The sequence below is a fragment of the Petromyzon marinus genome, unplaced genomic scaffold (assembly GCF_048934315.1).
Source record: "Petromyzon marinus isolate PM22_M1 ecotype Great Lakes invasive population unplaced genomic scaffold, UKy_Petmar_22M1.pri1.0 PM_G_Scaffold_44, whole genome shotgun sequence".
In the NCBI taxonomy this organism is placed as follows: domain Eukaryota; kingdom Metazoa; phylum Chordata; class Hyperoartia; order Petromyzontiformes; family Petromyzontidae; genus Petromyzon; species Petromyzon marinus.
This window is the reverse complement of record NW_027422996.1, coordinates 585,864-597,040: the sequence shown is the minus strand read 5'-3', so window position 1 is coordinate 597,040 and position 11,177 is coordinate 585,864. Positions and strand designations below refer to the sequence as shown.

Sequence of the window (11,177 nt, the reverse complement as noted above, 5' to 3'; positions counted from 1 at the left end):
ATATGGCCAGGTCAACGCCGCTAACGCCCAGCACCCCGAGCGCTGACGTGCGCAGCTTCCTGAGTGAACTAAAGAGCAAGACCTTAAGTCTAACAGGCTTTCCGAGTCACAAAAGGCTCAAGGTATGAGTGAAAATGTCACGGTTAAACATCGCACATTTTGACAGCCCTCATATCTGTCACTGCACCTGTGTTCATACTGTACCTCGTTTTGTTTTGTGTAAATTGGCACGCGCGTAGCAAACTATCCGTAGCACTCTATCCGTTATAAATGCAAACATTTAGAACGGATAGAGTGTTGTACAATGAGTACCGCACCCTGTCAACATACAAATGAATACACAATGCAGTGGTGCACACCGCTCCATTGTGTGGACTGCACTCGAGATGCTGTAAGAGTTGTGCATTGTCTCATGTTGAAGTGGCTCTGGGAGCGAGAGTGCTCTAGAGGAGTCGCACAACCAAAGCTGCCACGGCTCCCCTGTGGCCTGAATTCAAAAGTGTAGCTTTAGATGACCGACGTATGAACTTATTATGCATGTTGATTCTAGTGCGCTGCTACTGCTATTGTTAATCCGGCTGTTATGACTTACGCAGCTAGCGAAGGACGCTAGGTTTAGTGATGCGTGTTGTGTGTGTGTGTGTCGCTATTGTAACCTTTTAATCACATTTGTTGGGAGAACTGTTACGTTGTTTAGGTAGCATTGTTTCAGTAAGTTTTAGAGGGGCTTGGTTTGGCCCGATTTTTTTTATTTAGTATCGATTTATACTTACATTTTTTTGATCTGTATTGTATTGTGATTGTTATTGGGATCAAACATCGAAACGGAATTTTTTTGCACTTTTTGTACGCAGCATGGACAGGGCGGTGCTTTTTCTGTAGGATTTTATTGATTATGTACGTGGTGATGTTTAGATATGTGTACAATTAATTTTAGGTGTAGCTTGTAATTTTATTGTTTGTTGCGGTTGCACCCAAACCAATAGCCGAATGGCTCACAGGGTCAATCCTCATAAATGAAACTGAAACTTTGTGCCCGTTGCGGTTTTCTCTCTAGGGATGGTGACGGATTACCACAGCCCCTTGTCTGAATGCGTTCCTTTGTAGCCTTTGCTACATTTTAAAAATATAAGCACCCATGTATCAATAAGCACCCATGCTTTGTGAAATATTCTGAGATGCATTTGTATGTATGTATGTTGAGGTTCTTTCACACCGTACAGCGAGGGAAAAAAAAGTATTTGATCCCCTGCTGATTTTGTACGTTTGCCCACTGACAAAGAAATTATCAGTCTATAATTTTAATGGTAGGTTTATTTGAACAGTGAGAGATAGAATAACAACAACAAAATCCAGAAAAACGCATGTCAAAAAATTTATTAATTGATTTGCATTTTAATGAGGGAAATAAGTATTTGACCCCTCTGCAAAACATGACTTAGTACTTGGTGGCAAAACCGTTGTTGGCAATCACAGAGGTCAGACGTTTCTTGTAGTTGGCCACCAGGTTTGCACACATCTCAGGAGGGATTTTGTCCCACTCCTCTTTGCAGATCTTCTCCAAGTCATTAAGGTTTCGAGGCTGACGTTTGGCAACTCGAACCTTCAGCTCCCTCCACAGATTTTCTATGGGATTAAGGTCTGGAGACTGGCTAGGCCACTCCAGGACCTTAATGTGCTTCTTCTTGAGCCACTCCTTTGTTGCCTTGGCCGTGTGTTTTGGGTCATTGTCATGCTGGAATACCCATCAACGACCCATTTTCAATGCCCTGGCTGAGGGAAGGAGGTTCTCACCCAAGATTTGACGGTACATGGCCCCGTCCATCGTCCCTTTGATGTGGTGAAGTTGTCCGGTCCCCTTATCAGAAAAACACCCCCAAAGAATAATGTTTCCACCTCCATGTTTGACGGTGGGGATGGTGTTCTTGGGGTCATAGGCAGCATTCCTCCTCCAAACATGGCGAGTTGAGTTGATGCCAAAGAGCTCCATTTTGGTCTCATCTGACCACAACACTTTCACCCAGTTGTCCTCTGAATCATTCAGATGTTCATTGGCAAACTTCAGACGGGCATGTATATGTGCTTTCTTGAGCAGGGGGACCTTGCGGGCGCTGCAGGATTTCAGTCCTTCACGGCGTAGTGTGTTACCAAGTGTTTTTTTGGTGACTATGGTCCCAGCTGCCTTGAGATCATTGACAAGATCCTCCCGTGTAGTTCTGGGCTGACCCCTCCCGTTCTCATGATCATTGCAACTTCACGAGTTGAGATCTTGCATGGAGCCCCAGGCCGAGGGAGATTGACAGTTCTTTTGTGTTTCTTCCATTTGCGAATAATCGCACCAACTGTTGTCACCTTCTCACCAAGCTGCTTGGCAATGGTCTTGTAGCCCATTCCAGCCTTGTGTAGGTCTACAATCTTGTCCCTGACATCCTTGGAGAGCTCTTTGGTCTTGGCCATGGTGGAGAGTTTGGAATCTGATTGATTGATTGCTTCTGTGGACAGGTATCTTTTATACAGGTAACACGCTGAGATTAGGAGCACTCCCTTTAAGAGTGTGCTCCTAATCTCAGCTTGTTACCTGTATTAAAGACACCTGGGAGCCAGAAATCTTTCTGATTGAGAGGGGGTCAAATACTTATTTCCCTCATTAAAATGCAAATCAATTTATAACATTTTTGACATGCGTTTTTCTGGATTTTTCTTGTTATTCTTTCTCTCACTGTTCAAGCAAACCTACCATTAAAATTATCGACTGATCATTTCTTTGTTAGTGGGCAAACGTACAAAATCAGCAGGGGATCAAATGCTTTTTTCCCTCACTGTACGTAGCCAACCGTGCCATATCGGAGGTGCGGGGGAAGGACAACAAACTAAACACGAAAATCAGTTTAAAAAATAATTAGTTTTCAATTTAGATTTAAAAGTGCATCAGGATTAAACGTGGCATTATTGACTTGATTTCATTAGTAACAGGCCATTTTTTATAATAATTGTCATGTTATACAAAACAAAACGTTTCAGATTGTATTTGCGTTCAGCACGATAATTGTCAACCCTTGATATACCTTAAGCATGTTGTGAGCATCCTGTCGTGTCTTGTGTTGAGTACATTCATCATAGGTTTGCTCTGTAAAGGGGGGAATCGCAGTGAATTTATCCAAGTTTGCTCACGTCCCTAAGCCTCAGTGTGGACTGCATGATGACAGGTACGTTTGACGGTAAATTAAGTGTGCTGAAAATTAAAAATGCAACAGTGATGAATACTTTTGATTTAAAGCTTTCGTGACTGCAGGGATTCATATTTTTGGTTATTTCGGTAAAGTCATTTGATTGTTTTATATTTTTATTATTTTATTGCTTCCCTATTGTTTCACAACGTTTCGACTGCAACACAAGCAATCATCATCAGGTGTGAAAACCACAGCAATCATCATCAGGTGTGAAAACCACAGATTTGTGGTTTTCACACCTGATGATGATTGGTGTGAAAACCACAGATTTGTGGTTTTCACACCTGATGATGATTGCTTGTGTTGCAGTCAAAACGTCGTGAGAATTTTATTGTTTTATATTTTTATTTTTTAATTGTTCCCCTTCTACGTGGTGACTTTACCGAAAGAACCAAGAATATGGTGATTAATACATTAATTATGCTGAGTCATACAGTGTTAAGGTGTGTTGTACTTGTATAGCCATGGCAAAGCTTGATATTTTAAACGTGTTTGTCTTATTGCAGATGCAGTGGCCCTTCTGAGCTCCTGTCTCCACAAGGCCAGTTGGGTAATTTGGTTATGTCTGTAGATAATAGCTATATACTCAACTTAAAATGCTACACTTGTCATTTTGATAACTCTGTGTCGTCTGAGCTCTTAACCTCCTAATGCAATGACTACAATTAACTGCAACGTTTGATTTTAAAATAAGCGATGCAGGAGAGACTATGTGTCTCTTTGCCCATCTCTCTCTGGGCCCTTTGGTCGAGTGTCTGTCCCACGAGACATGCTTCATCATGCCCTTCATGTCTTATCTATCTCTCTGTCCCTTCCGCTTCCAAAGTGTAAAATCTTGGAGTATCAAAGGCCACCCTGATTTTCTTGTAATCATGCATCTTTTTTCACCTTGCGATACAGAACAATAATAAGGCACTGTTGTATTTATATGTTTATAACCCTACATTTTAATTGTGCAAACCAGGATCCAAATTAAAGGAGATAATGAAAAGATGGAGGCTTAAAATACCTGTAATCAAAAAAGTCAGAATAATTGTCTTGCTCAAATGAGCATTGTTGCACACTGCTGTTTATAGCCCTGATCCAGCGGCGGGATTTCACCTTTCCGACGGCAGGGGGAGACCCTATGCATAAGACAACCACCGATTAATTGTTCTCACACACACTGGTACTTACAGACCACGCAGGGTTGATGGGCAGAGTCATTCCCAAATGAGGATTTAAATTTGTAATCTTCCAATTTGCAAGCATTCGATCTCGTGCTGAGCCACAATGTCGGATAGCTTTAAAATGCGGCCATGGACTCTAAAAAGAGCTCAACATAATTCGCTTGGGAATGTATTATAATAGATGATAAAATCAATTAAAATGTAATTCCTTGATTTCTTTTCCAGATAAAAAATGTCAAAAGTACAAGGCCAAGCATATTAAGCTGTTTCCGACATACGGGGTAGCCCAAAAGTTAGAGTGATTTCATTTAATGTAACACTGGCATTAAAAAAATGTGTTTATTCTTTAAGGTAATATTTTATCTATTATTATTAATACCTATTTTCTTCTGCCCCTGGGGTCACCTCGACAAAGAACCCGAATTGAATTGAGACAAAATAATTGATGAATGTTCAAAGATTACACCTGCAGTCAAAATAGTCCTTAATTAATTTCAAAAGAGAATTCAAGCAACCATTAATGTCAATGGGAGTCAGTTTGAACGTTTGTTAAAATAAATAAAAATAACCCGATGTGGTTTGTAAAAAATAAGTATAATAACTCTTTGTGCCCTTACTTTTGGGCTGCTACTGTATATTTATGCACTCTGGATAGGGATAAACATTTAACATGGCACAATATACATCAAGAAGCTTTGTAATACCGCTCTCTATGAAACGTGGTGTGTGCAGCTGTGTTTGCTGGTGACAAGAGTGTGGATCATCGCACGTCGGGGTCAACAGAGTCACCAAGTGGAGTGGCCAAACTCCGATCTCCCGTGAGCGTCACTGATGTTCCAGTTCCAGCATTTCGAAATCAAGACGACAGTGGGTCTGTCTCCCAGATCACCTTTCACACAACACACATTCAACATGCAAACGTTATTCAGTGAAATCATCCAAAATGCACCAGGTCTTACCAGTCCAAAGCTAATCAGGTTTAAGTCTGATTAAGCATTCAATGGGTGGTCATCGGGACTTGCCAGATGTTGATAGCTTGGACTATGATCTGGGTTGTCTCCGAGTTTTCCAGTTTTCTACAACATGCTAACTTTCTCATGAATGGAAATGGCCAAACATCCCAAACCAAGATCTTCTGGAAACACAGTCTTAGGAGTCAGTGAGGTTTTCCTGGAAAATTAAATAGCTTGATCTTTAAGAGAGTAATGCAAGTTATGGGTCGAAATAAGCAACAGCCAATCAGAATATTCTGGTTGATACTGGTTTACTAGTATCAAGTCGATACCAGATGACAGGTATGGACTAGAATACCTATTTAAACAGTTCACAGAATTAGCCTGACTTCATCCTGATTACAGTGTGGCATTTAGGCAAGATGGGAGGGCCCATTGGGTGTGGCCGGCCTGGTGGAATCGCAAATGAAATGTTGAATTTTAGCCTCCTTGACGATCACAGCGATGCCGATGCCTATGGAGTGCATTTCAATGGCATTACTGGCCAGCTGGTTTCATGGTCTACTACGGCAGGGGTGGGGAACCTTTTTATCTGCCAAGGGCCATTTGGATATTTATATAACGTCATTCGTGTAATATATAAACAAATTAATTGGTGATAGTTAATAGTACAAAGGTAGATTGCCAATACTACTAAATAGGCCACATTCTGGTTGTGCAGAGTCGACAAGAGGCATGGCAACCATAGGAAGAGACCTTATGACAGATGCTCAGGACTGGATGGGCAGTGGAGTCGCCAGGAGCAGCGTGATCAAGCTGTTCCCCCGTGTGTCACACAAGCCAATGAACCTTTGCCAACACATCCTGAGCAGGTAAAATTGCATCACAGACTTAACATGAAAATGTAAATACTACATTTAATATGCACGTTTGGTAAGAATATGATAAACCACGATCGCATGCACGGTTTAAGGTTTAGTTCCAAAGAAAGCATTGCAATTATGATTATTCATAGAATTTAACAACAGTTACCTCCTTATCACTGTTCTTTATCTGCTGTGACTACTCTTCGCTTGAACCTCACCCATTGAACTCTACACATAAAATAATAGGGTTTTCCCCTTTTTTCTGGCAACAAAACTGAAACCTTTTTACAAGGATTCATGTCTGCATTAACCACAATACCTGCAGTCAAAATGCAAACAAAACACATACTATGATAATATGATGCATTGTCCTTGAAACTGATTGGTCCACACCAAGGGACGGCTTTCTTTTGAGCCTCGACCCAATTGGTTCTCGACCAGATGACATCAAAAGGCTCAAAAGAAAGCCGTCCCTTGATGTGGACCAATCAGTTTCAAGGACAATGCATATATTATCATAGTATGTTTTTTGTTTGCATTTTGACTGCAGGTATTGTGGTTAATGCAGACATGAATCCTCGTAAAAAGGTTTCAGTTTTGTTGCCAGAAAAAATGGGAAAAACCCTATTATTACATTTTGGTACTGGCAAAGGAGGTCTAAGGATGTAGATGCTCTACACACATGTTGAGCGCTCGGTTTACTGAACTGTTTCATCTCATCTACGCTCTGCATGCGCTAACCACAACAACTCCCTCTTTGCTTCTTTCTTCTTCCCTCGCTTGGAGAAGTCTGGTGGTATCAACGGCTGTCGCCACGATGACATCTTGTGTTTTGACACGATTGTGATTGGAGGGCGATGTTTAAGTGCTTACTCTTTTTTTTACATCTCAGGTGGCATGCGGTGAGAAATCCTACGGTGATTCCAAAAGCCGCATGTTTCTTTCTCCAAGCTCCACTAGGTGAGACAAATCGGTGCTTTCAACAACGGGCCCAAACACCAGTGCAGTATTATCGTATTTAACGTTCTTATACAGTGCCTGCCCCAGCGGTAGTGGGTGTTTTTTCCCCCGCTTGTTGTAAAGGTCCCGGGGTTAGAATCTAGCAGACTGTCCTGGATATTACTGCCGGGCAATGAACTGCTAAGTACGACACGCCGTCTGCTTCGAAGAGGATGCTAGAAGAGCCCGTGGCATTGTTTTAAGATGAGTTGGCCATTGCTTGCCAGAGTCAAATTTGCAAATGACAGTCCTGCACTATTGTACGCCGTATATTGAAAGGTTGAATTTCCTACGGGGGTAAGAAGTGAAACACTTAGTGACAGTGCTGTCGTACGAGTGCGTAACAGGGAGTTCATTGAATCTTCAAACAGTGATTGTACTCGGTTGTCAAGAAATTGCCATCCGCCACAGTCGGTTCGTGACCTTGTGCAATGTGTGTCAATAGTGAGGAAGGGAATCAAGGCATAGTTTATACATTCCAAATGTTAGGATTTATTGTATTCTAGATCGGGTTATTGTTCTTCTTTCTATCATCGTGAAGCATGTTTAAAGAATCCGTCCGCGTTGGTGTCCTATAAAAAAAATATTTAGGAAATTGCACGTGAGAGAAAATGGATCAGAACAACCCGCCCTCCCATATTAAACATGAGCAACCCTCACAAGTCCAGTCATGAAGCTGGGTGTAATTACCAGCGAAGCGTCACAGTACGCAATTTGTAAATGTTGTGCATTTATCAATGGTATGGGTTTCTTGGGTTAGATCGCAAAAATGTAAATGTGTCGTTAAACCCGCCACCACCCGACACAGCCAACTAGTAAGGTTTGTCACGTAAACAGAACGTGCCAATTCGTTACTAGTACAGCACGCCGGTGTGTTGCAGAGCAAATCCACAACATTAACAATCTGAGTACGACGTTTCGCCAATGTTCGCGACCAGCATCATCAGGCGACAGCCAGATTTGTTCTGTCCTCCTGTCTCCACAAATCTGGCTATCGCCTGATGATGCTGGTTGTAATTACTGGCGAAACGTCGTACTCAGTTTGTAAATGTTGTGGGTTTACTCCACAACACACCCGGTGTGCTGTGCAGGTAACGAGTTGGCATGTTCTGTTCAGATGTCATAGTTTTCATAGTTTCATAATTTCATTATTTGGTATAGCCCTGTGAGCCATTCGGCTCTTGAATCGGGTGCAACCGCAACAAACAAAAAACATGAACAAGAAAACATCTTGAAGTGACTTTGTGCATGTGCAAACAGAAAATCCAGGAAAAAACATCAAAATATTCCTGAAATAGCACTGCACACCAACGCTGTGTGCAAAAATCCCAGTGGGATGCAAGTCAAACAAAAACAAGAAAACTTAGATTAGGGCATCAGTCTAACTCCGTACTACAATAAACAAAAACATTACCAAACCCAAAAACTTTTACAAATCACCAAAATAAAGCCATAAATGCAATGTAACAGTGATCATAGGAACTGTGACCGAATTTTTAACAATAAACTACATAAATAACATGTAACACCAAACCCTAGAGCCACAGCTATGTCGGGTGGTGGCGGGTTTAACCACACATTTATATTTGCGCGATATAACCCCCCCTCCAAAAAAACCTTACTAGTACAGCACGTTGATGTAACGGAGAGCAAATCCACAACATTTTTAATCTGAGCACGACGTTTCGCCAGTGATTACAACCAGCATCATCAGGCGGACGGCCAGATCTGTGCATTTACTCTGCAACACACCGGTGGGCTTAAGTATGAACTAATTGGCACGTCTTGTTTACGTGACAAACCTTACTAATTGGCTGTGTTGGGTGGTGGTGGGATAACGACACATTTATGCGATCTAACCCAAACAAAAACCTTTCTACTGTATTCATAGCAATTGGCGCCCCCTATTGGAGTGATGTATTTTTTGACCGATGTTTTCCTGGGTTAATAAGTATAGTGACTATAGTCTATATGGTGAATAATATGGCCTACTGTGAGGGTTTTTTAAAATTGACGCACTAATTGTAATGCTGGTCGTTGTTGTTCGACATTTTAGCGTACAACAAACGGAGGACGCTGAGGATGCTATGAAGAACTTTCTGAAAATATTTAGAGGGATTTTCTGAGTTGGTAAATCGATTTTGAAACGTCTGACCGAGGTGTTCTAGCAAAATTGCGTCACTTATATTCTTTACGGATGGTCTTCATCATAACAGCAATTTCCTTGCCTGCAACACAACTTGTATAAGTTAATGTTTTTTTTTTATAATGTAGTTTATCTAATAAAAACATTTCACGGTTGGTGTTGCATATCTAATCCTCTGATCGTATTACCAGTTTCAGTAAATGGTCAAGAGATGTAATGTTCCACAGTTGTGAAAATAAAGTCAAAGTTTCAAAATACTTTTGAGCGCCGAACGACGCCTCTGAAAGGTTTTTAGCCAGCGGAAGGACAAAGAAAATCCTTCTGTGATAGCGGAGGCGGCGGGGAGGGGGGACTGTGGACACAGCTCCTGTATGGGATGGAGAGTTTCTCCAGCGACCTAGGGGAAGAGGAGACGAGGCCACATGGTGGGAGACTGTGACGCAGATCTGAGAGAGGTCGCTGTTGTACAGCAGCAGCAGCGGTAGCAGCTGCGGGGATTGACGGGAGGGTAGAACGCGTTGGAACCTGTGCCAGGCTAGGTGCAGGAGGTCACGGGACAGACCCAGCAGGTGACATTAGTTGACTCACCGAGATGACTGGCAGATGCACCACTGTGCCAGGCTAGGTGCAGGAGGTCACGGGACAGGGCCAGCAAGTCACATTAGTTGACTCACCGAGATGACTGGCAGATGCACCACTGTGCCAGGCTAGGTGCAGGAGGTCACGGGACAGGCCCAGCAGGTGGCATTAGTTGACTGACCGAGATGACTGGCAGATGCACCACTGTGCCAGGCTAGGTGCAGGAGGTCACGGGACAGACCCAGCAGGTGACATTAGTTGATTCTTTAGCACCCATGCAGAACTGCCATAAAGTGGCGGTGACGTGACCACAGCGCTTGTGCCAGGTTAGGTGCACTTAAAGTGCACACTTTGAGGCCACGTGAAGTATCGAAGGCTCTCTGCGAGCCGGTCACGGGACAGACTAACCGAGATGACTGGCTGTTTCACCACCTGTGCTCCCCATTGTGCCAACTCGCTGTATTTTATCCGCCCAGTGCAACGCTCGTTGTTGTGAGCGTCGCTTCTCCAACCACTGCTGTTGTTGGGAGGGCGACTGCCTCTACTGCCCAGTAGCGTTCTTCAGGAAACTCCTCCACAGAGCCCAAGCTTGGCACCGCTGGTCGGCAAGTCCACTCAGCTCCAAATACTCCTGTGCCGCATCAGTCCATCCCTTCTCATAGTTTCATAGTTTCATTTATTTGGTATAGCCCTGTGAGCCATTCGGCTCTTGAATCGGGTGCAACGCAAACAAACAAAAAAACATGAACAAGAAAACATCTTAAAGTAACTTTGTGCATGTGCAAACAGAAAATCCAGGAAAAAAACATCAAAATATTCCTGAAATAGCACCGTACACCAACGCTGTGTGCAAAAATCCCATTGGGATGCAAGTCAAACAACAACAAGAAAACTAAGAATAAGGCCATCAGTCTAACTCCGTACTACAATAAACAAAAACATGGTCAAACCAAAAAACTTTTAGAAATCACCAAAATAAAGCCATAAATGCAATGTAACAGTGATCATAGGAACTGTGACCGAATTTTTAACAATAAACTACATAAACAACCATGTAACACCAAACCCTAGAGCCACAGCTGGCTGCATGAGTTACTCCACAAACAACAGGAGCATCGGTCGGAGTATCAAATTTTTCAATGCACCTTTAAGATCAGCACGCTAAATCACAAAAAAGATAATACTTTTTTCTTCTTTGGTTCTTTCGGTAAAGTCACGTAGAATGAGAGTAAAAT

General features: G+C 42.5%; 1 protein-coding gene across 1 annotated transcript; it reads left to right on the top strand.

The window, feature by feature from the left end:
- On the top strand, positions 1–9,620 carry LOC142917271 (uncharacterized). Its single transcript, XM_076061898.1, has 7 exons — positions 1–122; positions 3,121–3,206; positions 3,737–3,780; positions 5,132–5,270; positions 6,074–6,224; positions 7,111–7,178; positions 9,274–9,620. Exons 1-7 carry the CDS (start codon positions 3–5, stop codon positions 9,341–9,343), a joined length of 678 nt encoding a protein of 225 aa, XP_075918013.1. The 5' UTR covers positions 1–2; the 3' UTR covers positions 9,344–9,620.
- The last annotated feature ends 1,557 nt before the right edge of the window (positions 9,621–11,177 follow it).

What these genes read in the sequence shown, in the direction of transcription:
- LOC142917271 (XM_076061898.1), top strand. Translation starts at nt 3, where the DNA reads ATGGCCAGGTCAACGCCGCTAACGCCCAGCACCCCGAGCGCTGACGTG. An exon ending in GTCTCCACAAGGCCAGTTGG is followed by an intron (nt 3,781 to 5,131) that starts GTAATTTGGTTA and finishes TGGTGTGTGCAG; the next exon opens with CTGTGTTTGCTGGTGACAAG. An exon ending in CGAAATCAAGACGACAGTGG is followed by an intron (nt 5,271 to 6,073) that starts GTCTGTCTCCCA and finishes CTGGTTGTGCAG; the next exon opens with AGTCGACAAGAGGCATGGCA.